Genomic DNA, 17,471 nt, shown 5'->3' with positions numbered 1-17,471 from the left:
TAATTAGATATCCTTAGTCGCTCTCAATTGAATAGGATTAGCCGATTAGGGAAACTTATAATTGTGTTTAGTTAAAAGAAAAAAAATAGATTGCCCATCAGCTTTGAGTAGTGACCTTTAAATAACAATATTTTAGTATTAAATTTTAGTTATATATATTTTGATGAATTAATTTGATTGATGTAATTCTTGTTAACATTCATTATTTATTCAAAATGCAAATTTAATCTTTCTTTATCAATTTGATTTTGATTAATGATATACACAAAACATTTTGATTTTTTGTGGGACAATTGCTCTTTTTTATTTATGATTAGAGTTTGAGTCAAGTTTTATAATAAATACTTATATTATATAAATTTAAAATTTTGGGATTTTAGTTTTTTTTTAATATTAACAACTATGATGCATGAAATAATTTTATTTATTTAATATAAATATGTACATGTAAATTAATTTCTTTCAAAATTATATTAACTTATTTTTTAAAAAATAAATTTTTTATATATTTTTGTCTACAATAATATTTATATAATTGTAAAATTATATCAAATAAAAATAAAATATGACTTTTTGAAAAAGATAAAAACATATATATTATTGCAAGATGAATTAAATAATGAAAAATATTAACATGCTTTCTCTTTTGTAATCTTGATTAAACTACTGTATAAAAGATGAAAAATATTAGAAGATATGTGAAAAATAAATTAAAAAATTATTTTTCGTAAGAATAAAATTGCAATAGAAAAAACATATATTTTGAAAAAAATTATAAACAAAAAATAAATTGTAATAGTAATGGAATATATCTTGAAAAAAAGTTGTAAACTAAAAAAAAAAAATCGATATAACATATTACATTTATAGTTTTAAATTTGTCGAAGTATTTTTAGAGGCAATTAAGAATTTTTAAATTTTTAAATCCAATTTTATGCATCTATTTGAAATATAAATTTGATAATTAGAGTTGAGATAAATATAATATTTTTGATGATTTTATTATTTAAAGATTTGATATGAAAAATTATTTATATTTTTAATGTCTTGAGTAAAATTGTTTGAATTTTAAATATCTTAGGTAAATTTTTGAAAAGATAAATTTTTATTTATTCAAATTAAGACCAAAAAAATATTGTTGAAAGATTTGAATAAATTTATTCTTGTTAATTTTTAAACATATTTGAATAATTTTGATAATTAAGTAATTTTAAATAAGATTATTTGGTAAACAATTAAAATTATTATTTATTAAGAAGATAAAATTCATATTCCATATTTTTAACTTTAAAAAATATATTTCTAGATTAATTTGATTTTTCATTATAATTTAAATAATTTTGATATTTGAATAAATTTAAAATTATCAAATTTATAATTAAAAAAAATATTTTATTTTTTTAAAAAAATGATCTTATGTGTTATTCAAAAGAATTATCTATACAAAGATCCATGCGATTGGGTTTTAGGAATTTGTTTTTACAGGTGAGGGAAAGAAGGAGGATCTGATGTACTTACCGGTGGATCTTTATTACAGACAAAATCATGGTGGCCCTTGAAAATAAAGGTTAGTCTCTTTTTTTTTTCCTATCTTTTTTGGGTTTAAAGTTTGGAACTTTAATCTGCTTTGAGTTATGGTATCGGTTTATTTGAGTGAAATTTTTTTTTTTTGTGGTGTTTTAATTAATGGGGTTTTTAAAAAATGTGATTTTTTTGGCATTGTCTGCATGGGTTTTTTATTCTTTTTTCTGAAAAGTCTAGTTCTTTTTATTGCTTTATTTTTTCAGTGTTGAGATCAATTTGCTTGAAAATCTTCTCTGAGTTGCTTCAATTTTTAGTGTTTTTTGAATAATTTAATTTGAATTTAGGATCAAATTGAGAGGTAAAGTTCGGTTCCTATTGGACTGGTATGAGATATGGTATCTTAAAATTGAGGGCTTTTTAAATTATGGTGTGCCATTGAATAGCTAATGCTATGAAATTGAAAATTTATATTATACTATATATGTAATTTGTATTTCGAAGATTTGGATTCGTCCTACATATTTGATAAATGAAGAACTATTGATCAGCTTACTGGTGAAAATATGTTATTAAGTTGGTTTGTTTGATCCTAAAACAGATGTACTGATTGAACCTGTTGTCTATTGGAATGATTGGAAGAGAAGTATGTAAATGTTGTTTTCATATCTAGTTCTAAGCTGTGTGTTATAAGGAGTCTGGATGATCTCTTTATATTTAAGGACTCAATATTAAAATCGCATCTCACCATTATGCATGACACACATTTGTATATCTTTTTTTTTAGATTGTAACTTGCATTTATTTTGCATAACTATGTTTTTTAATTATTTTATTTAGCATCGTCAATTTTTCACATAAAACATTTTTTATGGAAAATGTTATTAAAAAAATATAGATTTTGAAATAAAATTAAAATAATATTCCTAGGAAAATAATTCTTGGTGTTTTGCCTATATATTGGAGAGTCACCAGCAATTATCATCTTCAAATGATGTTATTGTCATTTTAAAGAAACGTCGTTGTGAATCTTAGGTGGAAAGGATTATCTTTAAATTCTGTCTAAATATTGAAGAATTTTAATGTAATTTTTTAACCTAAAGATTTTCTCAATATTCCTAAACAAAGACTTTTTAAAAGTGAAATGAATTATTATTAAATTTCAAATGGAAACCATTTTCATCCGAAACCAAAGATAATGAATGATTAATTGGTATCATTTTTTTAACAAACATTGTGAAAGTGCTAATCCTTCTCCAGCTTAACTATACTTCCAATCCCAACTCTATTTTAAAGATCAAAAATACTTTTTTGATAAACCTTAAATTCCTTCTTTGGTTTTATTAAAAAGATGAACTTTTTTAGGTGGCATTCACATCTAATACAAAAAGATTAGTGACGACTCCATGTTTGTAATTTTTAAAATTTTTCATCTAACGGTCCCAAAACCGTTATGACAATAACTTTCATATTTTTATGTGAATATATCTATTTTAGTTCACTAGTGCTTTGTCACCTTTGTAATAAATTTGCATGGGCTAGAATGGTGTCACTTGCATTGGTAAGGTGTAGAAGCTACAATTGGAGCTAGAAATTTGCATGGCTAAATTGACAATTAAATGGTCCTCATTTGGCTGGAATTTGAAAAAAAAAAATTGTTATAATTGGTGCCTTAAATAGGAGCAAGGGATCAACCACAGCCGTGTGATGCACTTGGTGATGTTCAAGTGTGGTTGGTGCCATTTCTTGGATTGAAAGAGGAGGCAAATGGGCAAAGGTTTAGTTGGCAATCTGGAGGCTTCTTATTGGATATAATTATGACCTTTTATAGCTCACAAGATCAAAGGAAGGAAGTTTGAAGTGAAGTGAAGTAAAGAAACAAACAATGAAGCTTATGGAGCAAGATGGATAACATGGAAAAATCCATAACATGTGGCATCTTAGCTAGAATTTTCCTGCAATTTTATTGGTTGGAACACCTCAACTACTGAAAAACGAGTCAGAGATCTATAACTGGAGAGCTTTATAGGCAATTAAGGCCATTGTAGTCACAACGGATATGGGATTCAAGTCTGTAATTATTGAGGGAGATGCACTCAGCATTATTAATCAGCTAAACTCAGAAGCTCAAAACTTTTCTCTGATAAACGATGCCAAGCTACTCAGTTATGAATTCCACCAGTTCAAAGCTGTTTACACGAGCAGCACACAGACTTGCAAAATATGCACTTTCTTTGAGGAGTCTTATGTGATGTTATTGAGTAGAGGAATGCCTTCCCATCATTTGTGATCTAATGAAAATTACATCAAAAAAAAAAAACTTACAGAAGGCAATTCAACATTTTAGGAGATGCACCTTTGTCAACACAAAATTTGCCATTAACAAGGTAATCAGATTCCTTGATTACAGGGAATTCTCCACCTCCAATTCTCACCATCCATAAAACTCTATTTCAAAACGAAATGTAATTAGATTACAACAATAACAATTTACTAATTCAGGACAGAACAAAAGGTGCATCAATAAATATCATTTGTTGCTTCAGCTTAAAATCTATGATTCCAAGACTCAAGCACAATTACAACTACCATATCCATTTCAAGATCTGCCAACAGTTGGAAGCAGAAACTCTCCCCACCATTATTTGGTGGTTTAACTTTATGAATCCGAACTATCCAGTTTGGGACTGCTTAGCATATTTACTAGCAGGTACACATCATAAATCATGTCTAGATTTACTGCAGCAATGTCGATTGAGAGGAGATTATTCCATATTAACACTTCGATAGCATTCACAATTTCTGAACTAGTACACAAAAACATTCACCTGTTGAATCACTACACAATACATCCACTACCATGGCTGCTGTGGACGTATCTGCAGAAAATCCTTTCTGAACCATTTCATGAAGAATTTGTATTGCCTGTGATATGTCGTTGTTGTGAAGACATCCTTGGATCATGGTATTATAAGAGCAACTATCTCGCATGCAACCATCCACTTCCATTTTCCTAAACAATTCATATGCTTCATTCAGCAGCCCTTCTTTACAAAGTCCTTTGATCATTGTACTATATGTGTAAACACTAGGGTGTACCCCTTTGACTGTGAGTGCATAAAATAATTTCCTAGCAACTTTAAGTTGCCCAACCAGACACAAGCCATCAATTAAGATATTATAGTGGACAATATCAGGTTCTAACCCACTGCTCTGCATTGCACGAAAAAATCCCAATGCCTCATTAATATGACCATGCCTGCATAAGCCATACAACGAGGAAGAGTAAGCGATCACATCTGGTACTAGACCATAAGCATACATTTCTTTGAAAATTTCTTGTGCAACAGCAAGTCTTCCAGTTTGTGACGTGCCGTTAATAAGAGTGCTGAAAGTAACAACATTAGGGATTAATCCATTTCGAGTCATTTCATGAAAAAGTTTCACTGCCTCATCTATCCTTTTAGCTTTACAATATCCATTAATAATGATATTGTAACTAAATACATCAGGTGTGCAACCCTTAATGGTTATTGAATTGAAAACTTTTCTAGCCTCGTCCATTTCACCTCGTAAACAATATCCATCCATCAATGAATTATATGTAACTATATTAGGCTCGATTCCTTGTTGAATCACTCTCTCAAGAATATCTTGAGCCTCTAAAACCCTACCCTCTTTACAAAGTGCATCAACCACAACACTATAAGTGATTACATCGGGTTTGCAATTGGTAGCCACCATTTCATTGAATAATGTTGTAGCTTCTTTCCATTGACATGAATTACACATGGCATGAATTAAACAATTATAAGAGACAACATCAGGTGGAATTCCTTTACCGCTCATTTCAGAGAAAAGCTTCAAAGCCTCAGTTACATGATTGTCCTTACAAAGGCTGTCGATTATGATGTTGTATGTTATAGTGTTCAGTGCACAGCCTCTTTCTTCAATAGTCCTTAGCAGTCTAACAGCACGAGTAGCTTCACCTATTTTACAAAGACCATTCACTATCGTATTATAGGTAAAGAAGTTAGGCTGACACCCTTCTCGAACAAAAACGTCATCAAACAACCTCACAGCTTGAGCTACATTACCTCCAATGCAGAGGCCATTGATTAAAGTGGAAAATGTTATAACATCAGGTTCAATGCCCAGCTTCAACATTTTCCCCAAAACAGAAAACCCAAAATCCATACGATGCAAGCGGCAAAAACAATTAAACAAGATGTTGAGAGTATAAACATTGTGATGAATTTCTAGTAATTCCATTTGTCTTCACAGAGAAATAGCAATTTCATTATGCCTCATTCTAACAATGGCTGATAATAATTTACTAAATTCAACAATACAATGGTGGGGGTGGGTATGAAGCATGTGATTGAACAAAGCCAAGGCATCATCAATTTTATCAAACACATACTTGGATTTCTTGGAGGGGGTGGTAGAGAAGTAAGATTTTTTAGAATAGAAGAGAGGGCTTTCCTTATTTAAAGCAGAAAAACAATTCAACAAAGAGAAGGGAATAGAATTGACAGATTTGGGGTTACTCAATGGCAGAAGAAGAAGGAAGAGAAGCGATTTTCCAACACCTCATCATCATCATATTCACCAAACAAATTCAAAACTCCGATTCTCCTTCAACACTCCAATTACTTGTCGGATGATACACTCAGATACACAGAGACTTCAAACTTACGTTTGGGTCCATTTAAACCATTTGCAGTTGCTTGAGAAAAAATATTTTATTTAAGTGATTTTTTAACTTTTAATATATAACTAGATAAGGAATTCACTTACATTAGTATAATTTTTATATATTTTTTAAAATTTTATATCAAAATTAAATTTATAATTCATTTGAAATTAAATTTATGAATCAAAATAAATTTTTTTAATTTAATAATTTTGATCCAATGATTCAAAAAATATAAAAATTATATTAATATAAGTGAATATATATATATATATATATATTTATATTTGATTTTGAGTGGATTCTAATTGATAGGGCTTTGGATTGAATTAAACTTGTTTAAAGTTGATCACTCGAAATTGTACTCAAAATTTTAAAAATTTATAATAGAAATATCAAGTTGGCTATATGGATTGAGCACAAATAAAATACATTTTATTAAAATGAGTCTATATTGAAGACTCATGTGTAGCCCAATAGTTATGTTTTTAAATGATTCTTGATTGAAGACTCATATATGACTCGATAGTTATTTATATTTATTTTACATTTATATCTCACTACATGATGGTTAATTAAATTATTTTATTATTTTATTTAATAAAAATTTTTACCATATGAATCACATTTAAAAATATTTTCTACCTTAAAAACTTAAAAAATTCTTATTCATAATTGTTAAAAATTTCATTATTGAATTTATTATTTTTTTAAAATCTAAGTTTTAGTTCTAAAATTTATTTTATTATTTTTAAAAATTTCTCACTTTTATTTTATTATTGCTTGAAAATAAATGTCAATTATCATTATTAAAACTTTATCTAATTTTTTTTTTATAATTTGGGTCAAATTTTAAAAACCTTTTCATATAAAATTGTCGTAGAAAATCAATTATTCATGATTTTTATGAATTTTATCTTCGAAATTATTTTTATTTAATTTCAAAATTTTATCATCTTTGAAATAATTTTTGTTTTTTTCAAAATTTTAATACATTTTATTTTTGGCTCAAAAATTAATAACAATTATCATTATTGATTTTTTTTCTAAAATTTTCCTTAATTTGGGTAAAATTTAAAAAATGTCTTATATAGAAGTTTCTTAGAAAATCAACCATTTTGATTATTAAAATTTCATCATTGGAATATTTTTATTTATTTTCAAAATTTTATTATATTTTTTAAATTTAAAGAATTATTATTTTTTAACTAATCAAAATCTATCCTAATTTAAATAAGTAACAAATTAAAATAAATTAAAAATACAAAAATAATTAAATAAAAAAAATAAAATAAACATACAAATAAAGTAAAATAATTAAAAACAAAAACGATAAATAAGATTACAATGATAATTTAACAACATTGGATAAGTGTCATATGAAGAATCCTCAAGGGACTCTTTTCATCTAGTGTAGTATAGATATATTAAATAAATATAAGTGATTAATTGTGAAAAAATGAAGTTAGAATATATTTCTTTTTATTTTTAATCTACTATTAATCCCAAACTCTATCTATTTAATTCATCTAATGAGCACATTACGTATCTAAATTTTCTAAAACTTAAAACTTTCAAAATTTCACCAGCATACATGCCATATGAGCTACTACTTTATTGGCAGTTAGAATGTATATTATATAATTATATTAATATATATTAAAGAATGTAAATTAATGTTAATCTATAATAAACAAATACTTCTTAGCTTGTTTTCAAATGATTTCGTACAAAAGTGAATTTGGATATATTTTATATTATTTTAGATTTTACATAATATTTTTAAATTTATTTTGTCAGTAGTGTGATGCATTGGTTAGTTTTATTTATTTAATTATATGATACATTGCATTGATAATATATTATATAAATATTTATAGAAATTGAAAAAATAAAATTATAAATTCATTAAAAATATTTTAATTTTGAGTTTGAGAGTTTAAAGCATGATTTATGTATTGCTTAATGAGAAAATTTATTTTATGTATTAATTGAGTAATATTAATGAACATTTATCATCGAATATCTGAATATATTAAAAAATTGGTTATTCAAATAGGTAATAAAATAATTGTTAAAATATTTTAATTGATTATTATTTTATTATAAAAATTAAGAAGTAAATTATTAATTATTACATAAATTATAGCATGTTGATTAGAAAAAGATTTTTTTGTTAAAGAGATAAATATATTTTTGCATAACCATTAAAAAAGATAAAAAGATGTGAGCTAAAAGCAAAACGAATTAAAAAATCATAAAATTAAATAATATGTACATTTGAAAGAAAAATTACAAGTTAAAAAAAAGTACATAGCAAATATCATTAACAGATTTAAATATATTTAAATGCATATGACGAAAAAGCACTTACAAATTTTTGTATGATTTATATTTTTAAATTTGACAATTGTATTTCATATTTTATTCATACGATTATATATGTCAAATTATGTTTATTGAAAAAAATTATGTTTTTACATAGCCATTAAAAATGGTTAAAAGATGTGAGCATTATGCCCAAAGTAAAAATAAATTGAAAATTTTTATAAAATTAAGTAATATATATCTTTGAAAAAAGTTATAAAATAAAAAAAATGTAACAAAAATCATTTATAGGCTTAAAATCATAGGGTAATTGTTAGATGACAAATATGTGTGTTTGTGTGTGTATATATATGTAAGGGGAAATATCTACTTATATCGATGAAAAAATACTTTAATTGTATACCTTTCATAATTTTTTATACACTTTATATTTACTTAATATGATTGTTTTATTTCATACTTTATTCATGTAAATAAATTCACGTCAAATTTTGAGTCAACATAAAATATTTAACTATTTATTTGGTATAAAAATTCCAGTCATGAAATATATATTTAGAAAAAAATTCTCAAATTCATATGATATGATAAAAATATCAAATTGATTTTAAGCTTTAGGTGTATGACGAATACTATTCTTTTGTTAAATTAACCAATTGATTCATGATTATACTAAAGTTTTAGTGATTTATCATATCTTTTTATCACATTTTATGATGAACATTTCCTTGTTCATTAATAAATTTGACAAAAATACTCATAATTGCATAAATATTCAATGTGTTCATAAAAATATGAGAAAAGATAAAAATGTGAGCTTTTGGACTCATTTTGGATGCATTTTTATACAAAAAGCTTTATTAGGCCTAAACTAGTGTGCATTTACTCAAATGCTTTACATAGGAGATTTTTTTACCTATTCTTTCTTTACTTCCTTTACTTAATTGAGTTTAATTGAACTTTAATTCAAGCTTTAATTGTAGACACTAATTTTATCCAGAAAAATTCTAACTAACTTTGTAGCTTTTAAAGTCTGGTTCAGTTCGAATCCAACGTTGATAAATTTTTGAAATTAAATTCAAGATCAATTTAACTTAACTGCTTTGTGGTCAAACTTAGTCAAATAAAATCAAAACTGGTCAAAATCGATTAAATTTGGTCGAACTTATGTTAACCCTTGGAATTTACAACCTATGGGATTATCAAGGCTTAGAATTAATATTCTTGTGATTTTGATGTGCTAAAAACTTGACTATACCTTAGAAAGGATAAAATTATCAAAATATCTTTTAGGGATATTTTTATAATTTTGACTTTCTTGATGTTGGATTTTTGTGAAAGATTCTAGATCATATTTTTATATTATTTCATGATTTTTGATGCTTTAGAAACCTTGATCACACCTTGAAAGATGTAAAATTACAAAAATACTATTTAAGGGTATTTTCATAATTTGATCTTCCCAAGATCATATTTTTGTGAAAAACTCTAGATCATATTTTCATATTTTTATGATTTATAGACATTAAAAACCTTGATTACACCTTGAAATGTATAAAATTACCAAAATACCCTTTAAAGATATTTTCATAATTTGACCTTCTCAATGTTGATTTTTCATGAAAACTTTTAGATTATTTTTTTATCATTTCATGATTTTTGAGGCATTGAAAATAGTGATCGCACCTTGAAAGGTGTCAAATTACTAAAATACCCTTTTAAAGGTATTTTCATAATTTGACATTCCCGTAGTTAGTTGTTTATGACAACCTATGGGATTATCAAGGCTTAGAATTAATATTCTTGTGATTTTGATGTGCTAAAAACTTGACTATACCTTGGAAAGGATAAAATTATCAAAATATCTTTTAGGGATATTTTTATAATTTTGACTTTCTTGATGTTGGATTTTTGTGAAAGATTCTAGATCATATTTTTATATTATTTCATGATTTTTGATGCTTTAGAAACCTTGATCACACCTTGAAAGATGTAAAATTACAAAAATACCATTTAAGGGTATTTTCATAATTTGATCTTCCCAAAATCAGATTTTTGTGAAAAACTCTAGATCATATTTTTCATATTTTTATGATTTATAGACATTAAAAACCTTGATTACACCTTGAAATGCATAAAATTACCAAAATACCCTTTAAAAATATTTTCATAATTTGACCTTCTCGATGTTGATTTTTCATGAAAACTTTTAGATTATTTTTTTTTATCATTTCATGATTTTTGAGGCATTGAAAATAGTGATCGCACCTTGAAAGGTGTCAAATTACTAAAATACTCTTTTAAAGGTATTTTCATAATTTGACATTCCCGTAGTTAGTTGTTTATGAAAACTTTTAGATCATATTTTCATATTATTTTAGGATTTTTAGTGTATTAAAATCATGAAAACAATGATGGGATCATAGTTTCCAAGAAAATTATGCAAGAGGCCCAAAAACACTAATAAAGGCAAAATTATCATTTCACATGCAATAAAGGGATTGCTACACATACAGCCAAATGAATATGTTCTGAATAATAAGCACCAGTAGATTTTAAAGGATACTAATCTAATGACCCACATTGTGAGCTTACCCAATAAGTTTAATAAAAGAAGATAAATGACTTTATGCCATTCGATGGGATTTGATAATAAGGTCCTTTAAAATTATCATTTCACATGCAATAAAGGGATTGCTACACATACAACCAAATGAATATATTCTGAATAATAAAGACCAGTAGATTTTAAAGGATACTAATCTAATGACCCACATTATGAGCTTACCCAATAAGTTTAATAAAAGAAGATAAATGACTTTATGCCATTCGATGGGACTTGATTTAAGGGCTATTAAGGGGTTTTTTTTTTTTTTTTTTGGTTTTAAGCAGCAAAAAGCAGTCATGTTGGGTGGAAAAGAGCAAAAAAAAAAAAAAAGAAAAGGCAAAAAAAAGGGGAATAAAAGGGGAGAAAAATAGGTGGAAAGAAAGAAGTTGGAAAAAACTAAGGTAACATTTGTTTATCTTTATTTCCTTTTATTGTCTTTATGCATAGAACTTCAAGAAACATAGATTTCCTTCTTTTCTTTTCTTGGATTTGTGTCAAAAATGGGTGCTTGGTTTCAAAATGTAAACATTTTCCAAGAATGAAAAGGAAGGGTTCTAAAGTTCAAAAGATTTGTTTCCTAGTTTACATGGCTATCCATAGGAGCTTTACATTGAATCTTTTTTCCATTATTTTTGTTTTAGAACCAACTTCATGAATGATTTGGTTTTGGTCAAGAAACTTCATTTTTGTTTTGTTTTCCTTGCTTAAAATTGGTTTTTATGATTTTTTTTTGTTTTATCCACAACAGCTGTTTTGAAAGCTTATAGCTTAGACCTCTTGGTGCTTAAAAAATGGTTTTTTAGTTCTATCTTCTTGTTAGCTGTTTAAAGATGTTTTGGCTCAAGTTTTAAGCTCTTAAGTTCTATTTTTATTATAAAGATTGAAGTTTTTATGGTAAAGTGTATGAGCTATTCAAAGCATGACAAATAAATAAATCTTTTATAGCTTTTTATAGGAGTTTCAATTCTAGCATTGGGGGTTGTTTCTTTGAAATTCAAGGCTGTTTTCTTTGTCTTTAATTGGTGTTTGATGAAGAAAAGAGGGGCTTTTCATTATAAAATTCAAAAGGCATCAAGAATAGAAAGATAGGAGTGTTTAAAAAACAACAAAGTGTTGAAAACCATAAATTGGGATTTTTAGTTGTCTTGAAATAAATGGAACCCTTCCCTTTGACTTTTCATTCATCAATTTTGGTATAAACCTTGGTTATTGAGATTCTTCAAATTGTGTGTTGCATACTAGATTTATTTTTTAGTTTACATGTTCTATAGTTTACATTTAGTTGTATTGTCATGTCTCCTATGTTAGTTTGTTAAGGTTATTTATTTCATATTCATTATTATTATTATTATTATTATTATTATTATGCTCATTACATAATCATCCTTGTTTATATATGCCTTTTGCTTGTTTAATAACTTGTTACATGCATAGGCATTCTAAAATGTCATTTATATGTCATCTTTAAATATATTGATACATTTATATTAAGTATTTGCCTTTTTAAATGTCTCTCAAAGAGATCAATAAAAATCTGATTTTTAGAAAAGTCATGAAAAGTGAGTTTGCTTTGAAAGTTCACTTAGATGTTGAAAATTTTTAGACAGGTTCATAAAAATATGAAAAACCCAAATCCTAAAACCCTAAATCCTAAAACCTTGAAATCTTAAGTCCTAAAACTGTAAACCTTAAAACCTTAAACCATAAACCCTGAAACTTTAAAACCTTAAACCTCAAAACTTTAAATTACCCAAACCTTAAACCTAGCCCTTAATCCTAAATCTACCCAAACACCAAAAATCATTCCAAAAATCAAGGAATTTGCACAAAAATCTCATATGAAGTAATTTATTCTTGAATGTCGTCTAGAGAATGGAGTGCTTAGGAAATTTTATTTTCATTAAGTTTGTCATGGAATTCCTTGACAAAGAATAATAAGATCAAACAAAGAAAAATAAAAATAGGATTTTAAATATAAATAGTTATACCTAAACTCTATTTAAAGGTTAAGGAGTCCAAGTGGTCTCTTTATATTTAATGACCTAATTTTAAAATCTTATCTCACCATTATGCGTAGCACACATTTGCAAATCTTTATTTTTAGATTGTAGCTTGCGTTTATTTTGCATACCCATGTCTTTTAATTAGTATTATTTAGCATCGTAAGTTTTTCACATAAAACATTTTTTGTGGAAAACATTATTAAAAAATATGGAATTTGAAATAAAATAATACTTTGAAAGAAAGAATTCTTGATATTCTACCTAGATTTTGGAGAGTCACCGGCAATTATCATCTTTAAAGGATGTTATTTTCATTTTAAAAAAATGTCATAATGAATCTTAGGCAGAAAGAGTTATCTTTAAATTTTGCCTAAATGTTGGAGAATTTTAAAGTAATTATTTAACCTAAAGATTTTCTTAATATTTCTAAATGAAGACTTTTAATAAAATTGATTTTTTTTTTTAAAAGTGAAGGGAATTATTATTAAATTTCAAATGAAAACCAATTTCATCCAAAATCAAAGATAACGCATGATTAATTGGTACTATTTTTTAAACAAGCACTATAAGATTATTAATCTTTTCTCATGCGTTACTGTACTCTCGAAGCTAGTTTTGTTTTCAAAGATCAAAAATATCTTTTTGATAAATCTCAAATTCCTTTTTTGGTGTTATTAAAAAGATAAACTTTTTGAGGTAGCCAATCACACTTAACATCAAAAGGTTGGTTGTGACTCAATGTTTGTAATTTTTAAAATTTTTTGTCTAATGGTCCTCAAAATCATTATAACAACTTGGTGACTCTGTTGGAGACTTTTGAGAGTTAGGTAAAAAAGTAATCATACATTATCTTAAGTTTTGGATTTAGTTGTTTAGTTTATATTTAATTTTATTTACTTTCACTTTAATTTTTTTTTAAGAATATTGCATGCTATTATCTTACTTTGATTGCCATTTGCTCTTCTCTTATATCATTTTGATTGATATATCTCTTCACATGTGCTTTGCATATTCACTTGCATATATGAGCACTATATTCGGACTCTGTCCCTATTATGAGGGAGTAAAATAATTATACTCTCATGAATTAAGAACCTCCGGATTTGTTAGCAAAACACTTCTACTCAAATTAAACTCATTCCATTTATAGCCTGTAATAGGTGAACACCAAGATGCCTTACTAATCTATAATGAACGATGATATGAGGAACAATCTGAGAATCTTTAGACATATAAATCATAACTCAGCATATAGTGAGCTTTATAAAGCCAGTCATTGCTAGAGTTATGCAACACCCATTCCATAGAAATTACCTAAAATAAGTCATATAAAAAAGCATTATTTACCTTGCTCATTTGATTTTTTGTTTAAATCGTCAATTTGTTGAATGTTTTTGTTGTTTTAATAATAATAATGGTAAAAAAAAAAAGAATCACTAGGAATAATGATCCTTTGTTTTTTTTTTTAAGGGAGAAAAAAAGAGAAAAAAAAAACAATGAATGAATGGATGAATGAATGAATGAAAAGAATAAAAAGAAAGAGTGAAGTTGTTCAAAAACATTAATTTACTTTTTGCATTACATCACATTTTAAAGTTTTCCTTTTATTAATTTTTCTATGTTTTCTGTGTTTTGTTGTTTGTTGCATACATCATTTTTGGCATGAAGCATTGGAAACATTCATTTTAAGTAGCTTATCATGATAGATTTTCATCAAATTTCAAGAATAGGTCTTTCTGTTAGTAAGTCATTTTAGAAAGTCAATGAACAATTTGAAAATAGGTAGTAGATGAAAGAAAAAAGAAAAAAAGAAAATATTTAACAAGTCCATCTAATAAATTTCCTTCAAACATATTGGTCTAGTTTTTTTCCAAGATTTGCATAAAAAAAAAAAACAAAATACAAAATTTTACAAAAAAAAAATAAAAAAGAGGGTTTTTCTTAAATTCTTTGTTGGCCTAATAAAAATAAAAAAGAAACAACAGAATTGGAAAATGATAAAAATTTTGGAATCTTAGTCAGTCTATTTGATTTTCTTTTTAAAATAAAAAAAAAAAGAGTGTTCTTAAATATTTCTTTTTTCTAAGAAAAGGGAAAAATAGTTCTAAGCTTGAATGTTGTTGCATCTTTTGTAGTTCATTCGATCTTTTTTTAATATATTTTTATCATATGTTTGAACTTATAATAAGATCGTGTATACAGTCCATCTCATACACATAGATAATACATGTATTCCATCTTATGCACATTTTAATAGATAACACATGCACTCTATGTCATACATATTTCAAGGGTAATGTCAATTTTAATGGGTTTGCATAACACATGCATTGCATTTCATGTAAAAATATCTTATGCGTACAATATGTCAATGTATTGCATATAAGCATGTTGTGTAAGTAATAGGTATACATCTCATTATGCATTTAGAATGTCATTGTATTTCATGCATGTGGATTCATGAATAATATGATGCATTGTACAAATTACATTTCATATGAACATACTTTACCACTTTTGCAGCATGACATTTCATTTCTTGCATGTATATTTCTAAGTGATGTGATTTTTATCATTTGGACCTCATACATATGAAAATCCATTGTCTTAAGCATTTTTGTATTTCATAATATCCTTTTGCATCATTATTCTATTCATGCATTCACAAACATGTTTTGTTGTCACATAAAGTTAGATATTCTTTTGTGGCATTCATTCAATAAGAATAATAACATAGACTTTTTAGTCTAAAACCCTAAAATAAAACATCTTTTTAATGGACATCAAAAGGCAAAATTAGGAAAGGTTTAAGAAGTTCTAAGGATAGCGTATCCTAAAAAGCACGGCTAGTTTGTTCTTCACTTGTACAATACGTAGAATCATGGAGAATGAGAATGACAACAAGATTGAAAAGGTTGAATAAGCTTGAGAAGAGATGAAGGAAATGGTTATGGAAATAAAGCAAGGCGTTAAAAGATAGTTAATGAAGTTGAAATAGATATTGTTAGGGCTTTTAAAATGAAAGAGAATTAGTCAAACATTAGGGATGAGGGAAGGAGTTGTTATCAAATAACCATTGCACCCACTTAAGTTCACATGTCTTTATGCCTAGAATCCTTATACTACACAAGCACCATCAACAAATCATCTGCCTTATATTTATATCGGTACTTCTACCAAACTATATTTGATTCAGATAAATGTTAATCTTGAGTTTATTCCATATGATCTTATCATGATACCTAACCTAGATAATCCCAAAGAATGAAAGAAGCTGAAATGGGTGTTTGAGTTGGTAGAGAGTACAAAAATGAAAAACAAGTGCAATTTGTTGAAAAAAAGACTTAGGGTAGTAAAATGAAGCAATGTCTTTAGGAATGTTGATGCCAATGAGTTTAGCTTAGTTTCTAAATTGGTTATCTTTGCAATGTTTAAAGTTTCTGACTTTGAGAAGTATAATGGAACAAAGTATCATTCGGCACATATTACAATGTACTATAAGAAAATGATTGGTTATACCCACAATGATAAACTCTTGATACATTGCTTCCAAGATAGTCTAATCAGATCTACAACAAAATTATGTGTAGTTGGGCCAGAATAGAATTTATTCTTGGAAATATCTGACTAGGGCTTTTATTATATAATATAAACATGTGATAGACATGGCGTTGGACAAGTTAACCCTATATAATATGAAAAAAAAAGATATTGAGACTTTTAAAGAGTATGCCCACAAATGGAGGCATCTTGCCGCCCAAGTGCAACTACCACTGACCCAAAAGGAAACAATTATCCTATTTGTCAATACCCTTCAAATCTCATAGTTTCATAAGCTCATTAGGCACGTCACAAAAAACTTTCTTGATGTGGTGCTTATTGAAGAGATAATAGAAAATATAATCAAGAATGGTAAGCTTAAGGGATGGGATAATACTAATACAAAGAAGGATGATGAAAATGCAACTTAGATTGAAAGCCATGAGGGGTAACAGTTTGGAAACTTCACTTTGTTTTATCATTACCCACTGCATCAAGCTCATGAGGTATCAATCCATTATACTTATTAGCCAAAACCATCAATTTTTCAACCAATATATGTCCCCTAAACACTTGCTTATATGCCTAGTCCAACCATTACATCCATTGTTAAATCAGTTACAAAGCCTAGCCAAAAGATAAATGGTTGAAAGGGATCAAGAAAAATGTAAGCGAGGAGTTAGATTAAACCAACTCCCATGACTTACTCTAAACTACAACCCCAAATGGTCTAAAGAAACCTTTTAAAACTTATGAATTTGGAACCTTTGAAGCC

General features: G+C 26.7%; 1 protein-coding gene across 1 annotated transcript; it reads right to left on the bottom strand.

Moving 5' to 3' along the window:
* Positions 1 to 3,162: 3,162 nt before the first annotated feature.
* On the bottom strand, positions 3,163 to 6,252 carry LOC111309613 (uncharacterized). Its single transcript, XM_022908617.2, has one exon. It carries the CDS (start codon positions 5,791 to 5,793, stop codon positions 4,315 to 4,317), a length of 1,479 nt encoding a protein of 492 aa, XP_022764352.2. The 5' UTR covers positions 5,794 to 6,252; the 3' UTR covers positions 3,163 to 4,314.
* Between the last annotated feature and the right edge of the window lie 11,219 nt (positions 6,253 to 17,471).

This window comes from Durio zibethinus, chromosome 19 (genome assembly GCF_047325235.1).
Source record: "Durio zibethinus cultivar Kanyao isolate XHJ-2024 chromosome 19, ASM4732523v1, whole genome shotgun sequence".
Taxonomy (NCBI): domain Eukaryota; kingdom Viridiplantae; phylum Streptophyta; class Magnoliopsida; order Malvales; family Malvaceae; genus Durio; species Durio zibethinus.
This window is presented reverse-complemented; position numbering and strand designations above follow the sequence as displayed.

Excerpts from the sequence above, each read along its gene's own strand:
- LOC111309613 (XM_022908617.2), bottom strand. The coding sequence starts at position 5,793 with ATGGAATTACTAGAAATTCATCACAATGTTTATACTCTCAACATCTTG.